The sequence below is a fragment of the Acomys minous genome (assembly GCF_964271855.1).
Source record: "Acomys minous genome assembly, chromosome: 4".
Classification (NCBI taxonomy): Eukaryota; Metazoa; Chordata; class Mammalia; order Rodentia; family Muridae; genus Acomys; species Acomys minous.
The window spans coordinates 13,089,174-13,105,972 of record NC_140486.1 but is presented as its reverse complement, the minus strand read 5'-3'; the positions used below and the strand labels follow the sequence as shown (position 1 = coordinate 13,105,972).

The following is a 16,799-nucleotide window of genomic DNA, read 5'->3' as shown; positions in this document are numbered from 1 at the left end:
GCTGGGGTTGCAGAGTCAAGTGGGAATGAGAACACAGAGAGCAGGAGCTCCAGGGAGAAAGATGGGAGGGAGGGAGGGAGGGAGGGAGGGGGGAAGGCTCTGACCGACTTCCTTAGAGGTGTGAAGAGGGAAGGTGGGTAAGTCCCCAGGTCTCTTGCTTCTCCTTTTAGACTTGCTGGGTTGGGTGGCAAGTGGCTCTGAGTTCCACTGCTCTAAGTGCCACCTCCTTGGTTGCAGGGAGGAACAACAGGGCCTGAAGAAGGCCAAGTAGATAAGCAGACTTCCTCTCAGCCATGTAATCAGGGATCCATGGGCACATCCCCCAGCACAGCTAAGATTTTCCTCATAGCCCCAAGGGCTTTGGCCAATCTTACCACAGGCTCAAGTGTCAAGGCAAAGCCTCCGCTCCGCTTCCACCCTCTGGAGGGCTCTCACACTGGCTCACAGGAAGCTGGTGAAGTGGGTGGCCTACAGACGAACTACAAATGCTCCAGATAGACACATGGCCTTTTCCCAGTAGCAAGGGTCACCAGAAGGGTGCACCTTTGGAGCTTACAATTGGAGTCTTGCTTCTTTCTAGGGTTCCATTCTTGACTGGGGAGACGAGAGAGGGAAGTTTGTGGTGACTTCCTCTTGCAATAGCCATTCCTCCATGACCATGACCTGCCAGCACTGGTGCTGAGCAGACAGCCAGACGCGGAGTGGCAATGCCATAGAGGTGATGCTTGCCTACTATCCTGGGGACATAGGGCAGTGACAGCATGCACTCATTTGTCACTACAGGTTCCTGTGCTCACTAGATGAAGTACCTGCCTTTCCTCTATACATTCAAACCCTTAGCTCCAAGGTTGCTGCTTGGTGTCCTGAGGCACCCGGTCAGTGCTAGCCATATGACAGAACGGGAAGACAGGTGTCAGGGCAGAGAAGAAGGGACTGAGTGGGAGACTCTGAGTTGGAGTGGGCCCCCCAACACAAGGCAGAGTATGAGGTAGAAGAAGAAGAAGAAGAAGAAGAAGAAGAAGAAGAAGAAGAAGAAGAAGAAGAAGAAGAAGAAGAAGAAGAAGAAGAAGAAGAAGAAGAAGAAGAAGAAGAAGAAGTGAATTCTCAAGGAAACGCTCAACAGATGAGTCTGCTCACTAGAGTATAGCCAGAGGCTCAGCCTGGCCTGTAGGGTGGTGATGGGGAGCAGAGGCCAGGAGGTGAGTACCCCCGGGACAAGACTGCCTGCGGGCTGGCCATAAAGTCTGAGTGTCGATGAGAGGGAGGGCAGTTTGTGAGGACAGGGGAACCCAAGACTGCTTCATTCAGGGCCAGGCCTGAGAAAAGGGAGCAGCTCATGGGGGTGGGTATCACTCCTGCCTATTCCCAAGGCCCCGACTGCTGATCCCTGGACCATGTCTAGCCTCTGGGTTTCCAGAATTTGGTCTAGTGTTTGTCCACCCCAGCGCACGCCCAATCGTGTCCCGGCGCATTCACTCCACACTGGCTTGTTAGGAGGGCACACAATACAGTTTCACTAACTTAAATTGCTCTTGCCACAGGTTCTAGAAGGAAACAACTCCTCTTGGGGTGGCCCCGCAGCCAGTTATTTTTCCCGGATGCCACAAAGCCTGTGTGCCTGTCTGCTGTGGGGTTGCATGGATTGCTGGCAGCTGGCAGCCATAGTCCAGAACTTTGTCTTCCATTCTGGTCCTTCTCTGAGGGGGGAAAAAAATCCCCAAACCAAGTCTGAGGCCAACCATGCCCTTGACTCCCCTGTGCCTGGTGATGCATGGCAGACGGGCATGTCTGTCTGTTTGTCACCCTCTCCACTCTCCCAGGACATTCCGGCCTGCGAGGAACATGCCGGTGTGCAAATCCCTCAGGTAATGCGGGAATTCATCACCAGGGGAGCGTGGGTGATCCAGGAATGGCAACCTGATCACAGCTGGACGCTGGAGAGAAGCTTGGGGCTGGCCAGGGAGGCTCGGGTTGCAGACAGCGAGACGCACATGGAAGAGGGCAGGCGGGCATGGGGCCCAGTGCACCACAGGCAGGTGGGCCAGCAGCGATCTCCCCTCTGCTCTTAGGGATGACACGGCAAACCAGAAATCAGGTGGCCAGGTGCCCTGTGTACATCTGTTGTCCAAGTGTAATTATGAAGGGAGTCCCTTTGACTCTCAGAAGTGGCACTGCTTGGAAAATCCGGCACCTAGTCACCTATGTACTGCCGAAGGTCCCTTTAGCTCTGTCCCCTGCTTTCCTCGCTTCCAAGGGACTGCTGACCCAGGTAGGCCTGATGACACCATTGTTATCTAAACTCGGCTCTGCTGTATAAAATAACAGGGAAAATATTCACACACACCCCAATCCAGAGTCTCCAAAGTGGTCTTCTGGCCTGATATGGCTGCCATGCCATCCTCCACTGCCATTTTCCCCCTGATGTCGCCAGATCTGGGGTCACCAGTCAACCGTTACCATACACAACAGGTACACAAACAGGCAGCAAGAAAACCTTGCCTTGCCATGCTTTCTCTCTGCTTTGGACCTCGGCGCACGAGCAGACAGACTGTCCTCATCCTGACCCACAAGGCTTTGCCATCCATCCATGCTAGACCAAAGGTATAGCCATCAAGCTTTTTGGGCTTGTCACCAGGGAGAAGGAGAAGAGGAAGATGGGAGGCAAAGGAAGAGGAGGGGGAAGACATGGGGCCACAGCAAGTTCATGACCGCACAGACACGTAGAGGTCAAAGCATAGGGCCAATGGCCAGCCTCTTATCATGAAAATAGAACGAGAGAAAGGGCCGGTTGAACAAAAAAGCATCTATAAAATTATATTGGTCCTTTGTCACCATGGAGCATGGACACAAACACACACAAATCCAGCAGCTCATTTCTCTCACCCCTCGATGCCTTCTTATTTTCTATAATTAATCGGGCAAGGGTGGAAGGAACTTGGGATGAGTTCAACTGCCATTAGAGTTTGCAGCCCTCTCTCTAGCAATAACCGTCACTGTCACTGGAGGGGCAGGGAGTGGGGCAGCAGCTGTCGGTGTCTGGTTACCTGGAGCATGTTGAGGAGCAAGCTCCGGAACTTGGTCCCCTCGACCATGAAGAGTGCCATCTTGTCGCAGAGCTTGGCGGCCGTGAAGGCAAAGCTGCGGTCTGACACCGCCTTCTGGTAGATGGTCCGCACGATCTCCCCCAGCATCTCCTCAGAGTTGGTGGAGTTCTGGGCCTCCTCCATGAAGGAGCTGAGCTTGGCGTCCACATCACTGCTGTTGTTCCTCATGCTGTTCAGGATCTCCATCAACTTGTCCATCTTGTTCGGCTGAGGGCTGCTCGTCTCTATTGTCACTTCCTCCTGGGGGCATAGGGGGCGGGGCAAATAAAACACATCTGAGTGGGGCTGAAGTCTCAGCGGCATTGGGATGGCCCAAAGGAAGAAAGGACCCAGAACCCAGAAGGAAGGGTGCGAGGGAATGAGACTCCCACCAGAGACCCTCAGGGCACACACGCTCTTTGCAGGCCTTTTCCTTCCTTTCTCTGATGTCCTGAGTTGACATCGCTTGTGAGTTCAAGCTTCCACTCAGGATTCTCACATACACCCACCCGGCCCCTCTCCTGCCCGCCATTTATCCATCAGATCCCTTAAGCTAGAAACGATTAGTGGGAATTATCAAAGACTAAGTTAAGGTAATAAATAGAAAACTGAGTCAGAGAAAAATGAGGTGGGGATGATGACCAAGTTGGGGTTAAGTGGGATCCAAAACACCTGCAGTGAGGCTGGGCGTGGCCTGGGTATAGGTGCCAGGTGTCCTGCCCTAAATGCATGGTCAGCCATGTGGATGTGGCCCTGGCTTAGCATCCCATGGATGTCCCTCTACACACCAATACGGTGCATCAAGGATCTTCCTCTGGGTTATTCACGTGGCTGGTGGCTCCCTCTCTGAGCCACCATTCCCCTGGGGTGACAGGGTGACACTGCAAGAGCACTGGAGCTTTCCTTTATCATGTGGGGGCAAGGTGCAAAAACAGCTGCTCTCCCACTTGAGAACTGAGTGGCACAGGAGGGTGGCATCCTAAGTGACCTCTTTTTTCTTCTCTAGTCCCCTCCAGACCACTTACCTCTTCGGGGGAAAGTTTGCCTGACTCCTTGGGCAGGGACAATAGGACCCAGCTCCTTGCCCTATGACATCTAGTAATTTCCCTGTGTCTCCAACACCTCTTAGGGGCAGGAGATGAGGAACCAGTTTGTGTTGGAGGTGTCCAAGCACAGCTGCTGTGGGCTCGCCCTGCAGTGCCCAGGTGATACACACGGCGATGATGACTTGGCGTGGTGGATCCACATGGCCCTTTAGAGGAGGAGGCCCTGTCCCAACCCATGAGGCTCCACCACAGTCTACCCATCAAAGTGCCTACCTCTCAGCTGTCTTCCCGGGTGCAAGAGAACAAGGAAAATTCAATTACCGGTACCTTTTCCTTCAGCCTTCGCCTCAGCCTGTCTTTGGAAGATTGGAGCAGGGTGATTTTGGGCCGCTCCGCGAGGCGCTCGGGAAGAACACTGTCTTTATGCTTGGTCTCAGCCTCTGGCCCCCCTGGCAGCTGAGGGGTTGGCCTCTCGGAAGCTGTTGGGGTCAGAGTGTCAGGGCTGCAGGGGGGCTCATGGCCACTGTGTCCGGTATCCCCCGGGCTGTCTTCAAGTTTGGGGTTCTCAAGTGTCACGTTCTCTTTGGCGTTGCGGTGGCTGCCTGCTTCTCCCTTGTCTCCTGGCGGATGCTTCATGTTGCCATGGTGCCAGCGTCGGTTCTGGCTGTAGCCATGGTGTGTGGGCCTCCCTGAGGGGTGGGGCCCTGAGCCCCCCTGGTAGGACTTCTGGTGGTCCCTGTTGTGTTTGGCACTGCCTGGCTGATGGTCACCGTGCTGTTGGGGCTTGTTCCCTCCTGGAGGTCTCTGCTGCCGTCTATAAAGCAGAGCGGAGAGGTAGAGAGGATGGGTTACACAGTGAGCAGGTAGGGTCTCCAAACACCAGAGCAGGAGGTCAGAGCCTGTATCATCAGCCATTTCAGCACTTATCCCGACCTTCCCATGAGCCATCAGAGAGAATAGAAATCAAGATTTCTCTACAAAGCAGCATTTCACCCATGTCACACGATGCGCCAATGTGTGTAACATGGAACAAACATCTGAAAGGTCCAATGGAAGATGTGTCGAACCGTCCTGCCTCTGCCCATCCCTCCAGCTATGTCCCTGGAATGTCCCCTGGAAAGCAGCACTATCTGACAGTACTCATGTGTTGAAGCCGTAACTCTGTCCTTCAGAATGTGACTCTCTGGAACCAACTAGGCTTTTAAAGATATGGACAAGTCAAGATGAGGTTCTGAGGTGGGCCCTTAATCCAAGCTGCATGAGGCAGGGTCTTACCACTCACAGCACTATGGCTAGTCTCGATCACTCCTGGGCAGCCCTCTGAGCTGGAAGGTAACTGGGGTGCAGCTGAGAAGAGCTACGTGTCACTTAATATCGATACAGTGGTGCAGGAAGCAAGAGAAAGCATTCCTGTTTGAAGAATGAACCCACACCTTGTGATCTACCCCAGACTCCACACTCCTAACTGCAATTACGCTTTAAAAACACACGAGATTTATTTCCTTCAAGCATTTGTTTCTTTGTTGTCAGCTCAATTTTAATCTTCATTTGATTTTTTTTTCTGAAAATGTGAATGTATATAGGTCTATATAAAAGGCTTTATTTCTTTCTCACTAAAGTTAATCAGACCAGGCCCATGGTGGCACACATCTGTAACTTCAGTACTTTGGAGGCAGAGGCAGGAGTATTGCCGCAAGCTCGAGGCCAGCCTGAGTTCCAGGCTATCCTATGATTGTAGACTGAGACTTCGTTTTAAAAGGCCAAACAAGGATGCATTGTATGATATAAAAAATTGTCAAAGAATAAATGCAAATATTACATCAATAACCAGAACAAAACAAAAACAGAAAGCCCCCTGCAGCTGGTGAGATTGCTTGCTGAGTAACAGCACTTGCCACGCAAGCCTGACAACATGACTTTGATCCATGGAATCTACTGTGGAAGGAGAGAAACACCTCTCAGAAGTTATGCTCTGACCTACACACATGCTGAGGCATGTACACACCTGCAGTCACCACACACACACACACACACACACACACACACACACACACACCTTTGCATCCACTACAATTCTAGGTAAGAGCTGTGCCCAGCCCTGAGGGTGTCCCACACACTAGCCAAGCACCCTACCAGTCAACTATATTCTTAACCCTCTTTTTTCTTGTTTGGCTTTTTTTTTAATAAAGAAAAAAATTTACACAAATACATACCTGCACTCATTACACACACACACACACACACACACACACACCTGAACTCACCACACACATACACATTTGCACTAACCACACACACTACATACATATACACACACACATACACACACCAGACACCTGTACTCACTATGCACACACATCTGCACTAACCACACACACTACACACACTTGCACTCAACACACACACACACACACACACACACACACACACACACACACACACACAATGCTTTTCTTTACTTAAAAAAAAAAGCCAAACAAGAAAAAAGAGGGTTAGCAATATAGTTAAGTGGTAGGGTGCTTGCCTAGTGTGTGGGACACCCTCAGGGCTGGGCACAGCTCTTACCTAGCATTGTGCAAGGTCTTGCTCTTCCTTAGCACTGGGTCAGGGGCCAGAAGATATCAATGCTTGGGTCACAGAGAAGCGCTCACGCCACATGCCTGTGACATTTTGTGATGTTCCACCCCCCACCCCTTTAATTTCTAAATTACTTTCAACTTGCTGGCTCTATATCCTCCCCCTTTCTTTGTTCTTTGAATGAGGGCTATTTACTTATTACTAGGCCAGAGGGGACCCTTGGAAGCTCCCTGGCAGATAATGCTTGATCCTTACAACTCTTGTCATCCTTACTTAGAATTTTTGGGGTGCCTCATAGCCATGACCCAAGAAACGTCTCTGAGGGACAAGCTCTTCCCACCTTGTCTCACTTCCCATTTGCCGTTCCGGGGATTTCCCTCCCTCTGTCCAGCAGCTACCCCTCCCAGTGGGAAAAGAAAAAAAAATGCAAACCACCTCTGCCCACCTGAAGGAGCATGCCATTTCTACATGGTTGGCAATCAAGAGCTGTAGAAAGAAATCACCTAGGTCTTACTGCTGTTTGCTTGGAGATGTGGAGTGACTTGAGACGGCTTATCTGACTTGGCGCCCCCAGCACTGATAGAACAGTATTTACCAAGAATGTGACAGACTGTAGCAGATGTCCCCAGACTCATATTTGCTGGGTGGTTGTGTCTCATGTGTAAGGAAGACCATTCACACAAGAGAGGGAAAGCTAAGTTGTCCTACTGTGTGCCGGCTACTTTTAGGTCAACTTGACATAAGCTAGAGTCATCTGAGAGGAGGGAACCTCCAGTGAGCAATCGCCTCTGTAAGATTAGGATGCAGACAAGGCTATAGCACATTTTCCTAATTAGTGATTGATGGAGGAGGGCCCTGCCCATTGTGGGTGGTGCCATGCCTGGGCTAGTGGTCATGGGTTCTGAGCAAGCCATGGGGAGCAAGCCAGTAAGCAGCACCCCTCCATGGCTTCTGCATCAGCTCCTGACTCCAGGTTCCTCCCTGTTTGAGTTCCTGTCCTGACTTCCTTCAGTGATGAACAGTGATGTGGAAATGTAAGCCTAATAACCCCCTTTGGCCATGGTGTTTCATGGCTGCAATAGTAACCCTAACTGAGACATACTGGGTCCAAAAAGAGGACTAGATATAGAGCTTTGACCATGGCTCAGCTTTGCCTTGGGAAGCTGAGCAAGAATGCAGATGGTGCTGGAGGATGGGGCATGAAGCTTTTCTATGGACCTCTCTCTCTCTCTCTCTCTCTCTCTCTCTCTCTCTCTCTCTCTCTCTTTCTCTCTCTGTCTCTGTCTCTCTGTCTCTGTCTTTCTCTCTGTCTCTCTTTCTCTGTCTCTGTCTGTCTGTCTGTCTGTCTCTGTCTGTGTGTGTGTGTGTGTGTGTGTGTGTGTGTGTGAGAGAGAGAGAGAGAGAGAGAGACAGAGAGAGAGAGAGAGAGAGAGAGAGAGAGAGAGACAGAGAGACAGAGAGACAGAGAGACAGAGAGACAGAGAGAGACAGAGAGACAGAGACAGAGAGACAGAGAGAGACCAGGCACGGGGTGATGCTGGGGATAGAACCCAAATCCTAACACACCTTAGGCAAGTGCTTAGCCACTGAGCTGAGCCCTTAGGCTCCTTTCTTTTCATTGAAAAGATATGCCCATTGTGGCTTTCAAAGATGTCATTCCTGTCCATTCATCATGGGACCAGGAAGGCTACCTTCAGTCTGTCCCTCATTCATTGTGAGGTCCAGTTTCCCAGGAGCACAGGGCTGACTTCCCAGAGGCTGTTGTGGAAACAACCACAGTGGGCCCACACTCTTTGCCTGGCAAGGAGCCCAGAGGGCCACTGGAAGCCTGGGCAGACATAAGCTTGGACCCTGTTCCCCAACCATGGTGGCGTAGGTTTCCCTGCTCTGGCCATTCACAAATATTTATTAGTGGTAGTTGGGTGAGCTAGCCAAAGCCAGCGTGCTCTCTTCTGTGTTTGTGGTGCCAGGTTTCATTGATACCTTTGTCAGGGGCCAGCTGGCTGCTCCCCAGGAGACCTGTGGGTTTGGGTTTGGCTGGGGCAGGGTGAGTTGCTTCTACTCCTAAAAGTGGGTGAGCTAGAGGGCTGCATCTGTTGTTAGACGTTATGTACACGTGATCCAGTTGTGAGAGCATTGTACACACACCCAATTTGGCAGCACAGTCACCAAAAAGTGCAAGTGTCTATTGCTAGGCCTTTTCGTTGTCAGATGGAACTCTCATTCTCAGATAAGGGGATGGCTTAGGGCACAAGAGCAGGATTCTAAATGAGCCCCTGGAAGTTCCTGCTGTTAGGTCAAGGGGAAAAAAACAACTCTTGGGATGGAAGCGGTCAGTGCATGCTTTTCTACAGTTCATTTAGTCGACTCTTTCTACTTTTGGTTCTGAAATTAAAACTTCTAAGGGGGGAAAAGTTCTTAGAACACACCACAGCTGCATTTTGGGAGGTGAGTATATGGGGAATAAGTTAGATTTTTCTTTTGTTTAAAGGTAGTTTTAACATCGGGCCAAATAGAGACAAATGTTTCTCTGTTCATTTCTTTTTTAAAAAAAATTTATAATAGCTCCCAACCAGATAGCCCAAGGCCCACTGATTCATTATCGTTCTTGCCAACAGAGCCTTTGACACATACTTTGTGGGTCTGCTTAGAAATTCTGAAAGTAAAATTCCTGGGCGAGTGACTTGGGAGCTCCACAGAGGCTCATGCCTTCAGGGGCGCCTCCACCCCTGCCTACCTCCACAGGACCTGTTCCTTGCATCGGCTCCCGTGTTCCCTGCCCAGGATGAGATGAAATTTGGGGCCAGGCGCAGTGTCGGAGGCATTTCCCTGCAGCCTAGCATTGGTGCACAAGGCCCAGAAACAAAGCCAACCACTCTTCCAGCCTCCATTTGCCAAGTGATGGGAAACTCAACTAGGAAAACACAGGATACTTTGTCCATGTCCCGCCCCCCCAGCCCCAGCTCCACCTGAGGGCTAGTGGGCATTGGGACAGCCCTGCTACCCTGACACCATGTGGATTCTCCTACAGTCTGTGGCTTTCATTTTCACCCAGGGTTGGAAAGAAATAGTTCAAAACTGAGGTTTCTGCCAGTCAGGGAAACTATCCCCTTAGAAGGGAGATGTTTCATAGTGTGGACCAAACACTTGCGTGCCAGATGGTTCCTGGCCAGCAGATGTTCCAGCCCTGTGGAGGGTCTTGCTGCCCCAAACACCATGTAGCCAGAGAAAACACTGGTCCCCCAACTGCGGTTGCTTCACCCATCGCTTCCTTATTTAAATTGGCACCACTTGGAGGTTAGTCCAAGTTGTCACTGGGCTCGCTGAAGTGTCCCTCTGAGGGCTGTGTGAGTGAATGGCAGAAGTTGTCCAGTGTCCCTGTGCAGCTCCTCAGCATTGCCCCATTCACATCCGGAGTTAAGTCAGCCCAGAATCCTGCTCTGGACCCTCCCAATGTCTACCATGGTCACTGTCTACACCTGCCCACCTTACCCCATCTCTCTTCCGAGCCTGCTCTCCACCATGGTCACTGTCTACACCTGCCTACCTTACCCCATCTCTCCTCTCAGCCTGCTCTCCACCATGGTCACTGCCTACATCTTCCCACTTTACCCCATCTCTCCTCCCAGCCTGCTCTGTGACTGTCCACAGGAACAACAGCTCTGGGTGTCCTGGGGTTTCATGAAGCCCAGTGCCTATACCAGGGCTTAGAAACACTAGCCTACCAGTTATGGAAGCTAAATCTAGCTATGACTAGCCACAGGAGACAAGGACAAGCAAACAGAGAAAGGGCTTAGTCTACTCCTGGGGCCGAAGGGGCTGAAACATGCAATGTGTGGAGCCTAGAGCAAAGAGAAAAGGACGGGCCTCCATTCAAGAATTTCTGATGTCATGACAGTCATGGCCCAGCACTCAGTGGAGTATGGGCCCTTCTGAGAACATTGTTCTATGCAGTGTGCAGCGTGAACACCTTGTAGCCAGTCCTGCTCAGAGGCTTCCTAGAGGTAACGGAGGACTTGAGGCTTCAGGGGAACAGAGTCATAGTAACGAAAACAGCGCATGTATGTGGTGTATGTACTGCACGCCAGGCATAGCTTCCACTTCCCCTCAGGGAGAGGTACCATTGCTCACCCCACTCTACAGTGAGGTCAGCAGGGCAGAGGGAGGATATCTTGTCCTAGTTTGCAAGTAGCCAGTGGAGCTCGGTCGTGTGGCCCTTGCATGTACTGTCACAACCACTTTGTTTTCCTGGCCCGAGGTTCAAGATTGTTCCAGGGTCTTGAGGTCCAGGGTAGCTGGCAAATTCAGCAGACTCACTATAGCCACTATCCAGAGGAAATGGCCAAGGTCCCATGGGAGGCTGTGGGTCATCCTGAGACAATATGGGGTGCAGAAGGGCTAGCTGGGCAGAAGTAAAGGCTTAAGCATTGAGGGGAGGGGCAGGAGGCTGGGGCCTGTGGGAGGGAAAGCTGTGTGGAAAACAGCCTTCCAGCCTGGGCTCCACTGTGTCTGGGGCGAACCACAGGAGCCATGCATGGCCTTGGGTTCCAGCGGCACCGGGAACAATCCTTTGCCCATCTCATCTGCGGTGCTTGTGGCTGGAGCCTGGGGGATAGGGCTGGGGCCAAGTTTCAGGGTGGCCCTTTGGCTTCATTGCTGCCCATTGGGGGAGGGAGGGCAGAGCTGTGGGCTCTATCTCTGGTAAGGCAGAAGCTAAAGGAAAGTGTCTTTCCGAGGAGCCTTGGTGTCTCGTGAGCCTGTGTTCCTAATCCTGCTCTTGTTAGAAACCAGGGTTCTGGGGCTGGAGAGATGGCTCAGAGGTTAAGAGCACTGACCGCTATTCCAGAGGTCCTGAGTTCAGTTCCCAGCAACCACATGGTGGCTCATAAACGTCTATAATGTGATCTGTTACCCTCTTCTGGCCTGCAGGTGTACATGCAGGTAGAGCACTGTATACATAGTAGTAAATAAATAAATCTTAAAAAAAAAAGAGAGAGAGAAAAGAAACCAGGGTTCTTGGGCACCTTAATGACTGATGGTTTTGCTAAGTGGCTTTGTTAAGCCACACAGTGCCTGCAGCTGGGTACTCCTAGCTGTGGCCTGGGAGTATGGACCTCTTCTTGGGCTGCTCAGGTTGGCTTTCCATCTCTCTGATTCCTGTGTAGTCACAAGGCTGGCCTGATCTTTCAATGAAATAAAGCCCAGGAAAGCCTTTGGGGTACAAAGGCACGTTATAAATATGCAGTATTATTTTTGTTCCAGGATGAATCAAGCATTCCAAGAATCCTTGGCCTCAAAGTTCTGAGGCAGCATGATGTCATGGGACGAGCACGCGGCTGCCCTTGGGAGCTGTCAGGCTCCACGTGAACCTGGTGGCATGGCTCCAGGGGAAGGCCCTCGCCCTTCCACTTGGCCCAGCCAGGCTTTGCTGTCTCCAGGCCCAGCCTGGGGCCCCCTCACTGCAGCCTGCTGCCAGGTCCATGCGTCTTTGTGCCATATAGTAGTTATTCTTCTTTGAGCTACGTACTTATTCAAAATAGGGACTTTGGAGCCAAACTCCCTAAGTTCAAATCCTGACACTATGTTTCTAGCTTCATAACTTCAGGCCAATTCCTTAACCTCTCCTCACTGCATCTATAGATGTAAACAATAGAAAATGTATTTCCAGTGTTGAGCCATTGTTTCATTTCTCTAATAGTACCTACAATGGTCCCAGTAGGGGACTAGGTTGGCTGCTATTCAGGAGATGCCCAGCATGCCCGCCCACTCTAAGGCTTTCTTCTCCAGTTCAATGCACTGCCCCTCCTCCTGGAGTGCTCCGCCTCTATCCTGTCTCAGGTGGCTCAGACTGGAATGAGCACGTCGACCTCCTCTTCATCTCTCACACCTGATCACTTGCATCTAGGCCTCCAGGCCACCAGGTGCCACCTCACCTGCAGGGTGGCCTTCTGCAGTCTAAGCCACACACCTCAACCATGCTCTGAAAATTCGCAATGAGAAGTCCCAGAGGTTTACAACTCATGGGTTTTAAGTCACATGCTATTTTCCTGTCCCAGCCTTTCCCTGGGATGTGTCCACACTGTATATGCTACCTGCCCGTTAGATACCTAGTAGCTGTCTGGGTTAGAAGGTCGGCTGTTGAGATACTGTAGTATTTATGATCAACTGACCTGAATTTTTCTTAACAGTCATCTCACAGCTTGAGAGTACTTACACGGACGGGCACACAGTTGTGCAAGGGAGAAGCCACAAGTACTTTAGGCAAAAAGGCAGATCTTTTTTACTTAATAAGGAATTGCAGCAAGTATGAACCTTGCATCTGCGGAACTGTGAGGAGCAATTACAATGTTAGCGCTGCAGTTGTATTCCCCAGCTGCAGCTCACCATCAGAATCCTCTGTCGTCTCACAGGCACATGAGCAGGGCGGCCACAGCACAGGAAGGTGTGCGCAGCTGGTACCAGAATCCACTTTCATAATGGCTCCAAACCGTTAATATCCAATTAAGCTGAAGTGCAGAGAAAAAATGCCGTATGGCTACAGCTTCCAGAACCCACTGGATGGTCTGGGGACCTGTCTTCTATGGATAAGGGGGAAGTGTATGCAGAGTGCTTGCTGCCATGGCACACCTGCCTGATCCACATGGTAGTGGTGAGCTGTCCCATGCGGGTGCTAGGAACCAGACCAGAGTCCTCTGCAAGAGCAGTTTGTACTTTTAACTGCTGGAAGAAAGAGAGGAAATGAGCAAGTCTTCTGGGCTAGCCATCCCTGAGACCATGTATTTCATGCAGAGCCTTCCTTCGCAACTCTGACTCAGGTTAGCAGTGACTGGTGTACCTCACCTAGCTACAGGACAGTATCCCTGACTATATCATAATCTTTCACAGCACTGCCGGGGCATTGGGAGTTTACCAACGATAAATAGCAAGGCTTGGCATCTGGTGAGTTCTGAGGATGCAGTCAGGGAAGACTTCCTGGAGGAGAAGGGATTTGGAAAGACAAACAGAACAGGGAAAACATTATAGGAGGAGAGATACAGAGATACCAGCCGTGGTTGGTGGGGAGACAGGGATGAGGGGTAGAGGATTCACCCCAAGCCCAAGTTCTGTAGGAAAACTGTAGCCCTGCTCCTGGTGTGTGTATGTGCCCGTGCACACGCACGGGCCCTAACTCTGTGGGTGAAAAGGCCACACACAAGTCTCTCCTCCTTGCTCTGTGGCTGTCACTTTAGGTGAGACATACAGGGACCGCCATCTTCACACAATGCCTCCATCCACTCCTGCATGTTCCTTCGCCCGGGACAGAGAGGGAGGACACATGCCACCTGCAAGTCGGCCTGCCATGGAGCCTGTGACCTCCACACATATGGAGATCTGTGGCACTCTCTCCTGTCTTGCTGCATGTGCTGCACAGTCTTGGAGAGGGGAGGACGCTTTGCAGCTCCCAGGTGAGCCCAGATGATTCTGTTTGATAAGCAGGCTGTAACCCTGAGGCCTCAAACACAGTGCCTGGGAGACTGAGGCGGGTACCTTCCTGAGGACCAATTTGGTACCTGTGGCCTCTGAGGATAGGTGGGGACAGGGATGTGCCTGGCAGCCTCAGAACACCCATGGGCAATGCCCCAGGCTATGAGTGGGGTTGACGGGCTCTGGGCTTTCCCTAAATGAAGCAAATTGCACCCCTACCCCCAGCCCCGACCGAAGTGTGGACGGTCAAGGAGCTCCAACAGGCCAGGGTCTGGTCAGACATTGTGGGCTGAGAGGAGCCAGGAGTTCCCAGGCTCTGCTGGCCACCACATTAATCCATTAGCCTCCCCCAACAGCCACCCTCTGGGGACAGCCTCCTCCTCCTCCTCTCACAACTTCATTACTGACAGGTTCACTGTCCCTGAAGGGCCATTTGTTCCATCCCAGGAAGGAGAGGAAATACAAAATGGCGTTGGCTGAGGCAGCGCCTCCCTTGGGTCACATTTTTCAGTTGGGGCTGATAGACTGATGAATCTGTGGTGAGTCGTGACCCCAAAGGACCTTCAACAGGCTCACACATGGCCTCATTCTCACTCCAGCCAGGCCACCTGGGGACAGGCTTCCCAGCAGATACTCTCTTAGGGTAGAGCCTTCCAGAACACTAGGGACTTTTAGCAGACACGAAGCTATGACTTTCACTTGGAATATCTTTTCAGGCAAGCAGCACTGTGCCAGGGGCACTGAGATGGGTATTGGGTACTTCCCCTTCTCGTGCCCAGATGCTGGGGGTGTGGGTCCATTCTGCAGCACTTGCTTGGTACTCATGAGGCCCTTGATTTTAGCCCCAGGTTGACAATCAATAAGAAAATAGCAACCAAAGATAAGTCAGGCATGGCTGTATACTCGTGTAATCCCAGCACTCAAGAGGCAGAGGAGAAGGAGGATCATAAAGTCAGGGCTAGCCTGGGCTATCCAGTGAAAGACCTTAACTCAAATAAGAAACAACAGCAGCAAACAACCAAAGGTCTGGAGGGATGGCTCAGTGGTGAAGAGCACTTGCTGCTCCTGCAGAAGACCAAAGTTGGCTCCTAGTGCCCCTAATGGCCTTCAAGGGCACCAGGCACGAACGTGCTGCCCATACACACATGCAATCAACAACACCCCCCTCCCACCATACACACTCAGCTTAAGGACAATCCTTTATGGTAGAAAGCCAGCTAGTATATTTAGAAGGAATGTTGGAATTGGGAAATGATTTGGTAACCATGATATTGATAACTGTTTCAGACATGACGAATCAACGGAAGCCACAGGGTGGAAGACTGAACACTGGTAGTTTCCAGGGACCTTCCCACAGAAGCCCTTGACAGTGGAGAACAGGCAGCCTCCCCCTCACCCATGTAACCACAATCAACATGGGACCCAAGGACAGCACTGCCTCCCGATAGGATGGCCAGGACATGATCTCACTCAAGAGCAAATGATCTGAGCCTGACCTCTGGGACAAGCCAGAGGAGCCGACTACAAAGAGCTAGCACCCGCCTAAGCACAGTCAAGGCTGTGATGCTCTGAGCCCATAGACCTGTGCCAGGTTAACAGACAACAGGAAGATAGGATCCCCAACTGGGAAGACTGCAGGACCGACCGCACACAGGTTTAGATGGATCACAGGACACTACAGCACTTAGTGGATGGGACTCAGTGTCCTGATCCTAACCATCGTACTGTGGTCCTGAAAAAGACTCAGTCTTAAAGAACCAGTCTGTGAGGTATGTGGCAGATAAGGACATTGTTTTGGCAACTCGATCACCAACAGAGCAGAAAAGAATGCAGATGAAGTAGTGGAGGTGATGGTAACGTTTGGCAGTTTGAGTGGCGGGAGATAGGAATATTTGTATGGGTCTCACAACTTTTCTGGAATCTTGTTTGCTTCGCTTTTTGAGACAGGGTCTCATGTAGCCCAGGCTGGCCTCACACTTGCTATGTAGCTGAGGATGACCTAACATTTGATGCTGTTTCCACTCACTCCCAGGTGTTGTGATTACAGGCATGAGCCACGGTGCCTGGATTTACACAGGGCACACACCCCAGAGCATCACGAATGTTAGGCAAAAACTCTACCAACTAAATAACAGCCCCAAACTTATTTTTTTCTGAGGTTCTGGAACAGTTAGCATAAAAAATTTTGGTTAAAATGGAGATGTGGCGAGAACATTCCGGAAGGAATGGCCAACTCAGCAAAGACTTGGTAAGAATTTTGCTTGAGTTCATTTCTTATATTCCAAGCAAACCAATCATCAGCCAACACACCACCCCTCCCCCTCTCAGACAGGCACTAACCTCAGAGTTACACACAGGTAAGGACAACTGGTCCAGACACTGCTCTCTGGGGCTCTGTGGCCTGAAGTGACATATGGGTATGTACTGGGGACTATCTGAAGGGACACTGGCTTGTCCTTTTGGATGAACTTGAAAGATGAACTCAAAGCAAGACCCTGCATCCCAGAGTGGGCTCATCCGTTATAAATGAGTTTTGAAATAAAAAAAAATCACAATTTTCCATAAAGAAATTTCAAAACAACATATCATCATTACATGTATGGGCAGAACATCCCATGGCAAATGAGCA

The 16,799-nt window shown here is 51.0% G+C and overlaps 1 protein-coding gene across 4 annotated transcripts in view; it reads right to left on the bottom strand.

The window, feature by feature from the left end:
• The window catches only part of CTIF (cap binding complex dependent translation initiation factor), a 258,794-nt gene that overhangs the window by 83,085 nt on the left and 158,910 nt on the right, over positions 1–16,799 (bottom strand). For 3 of the 4 annotated variants that reach the window (XM_084780989.1, XM_084780990.1, XM_084780991.1), the window contains exons 8-9: positions 4,451–4,943; positions 3,045–3,344 (exon numbers count right to left, since the gene is read on the bottom strand). In XM_084780989.1, the coding sequence (XP_084637115.1) occupies positions 3,045–3,344; positions 4,451–4,943 (793 nt within the window). The remainder of the gene's footprint in view (positions 1–3,044; positions 3,345–4,450; positions 4,944–16,799) is intronic. The other variant, XM_084780992.1, reaches the window with a different exon arrangement.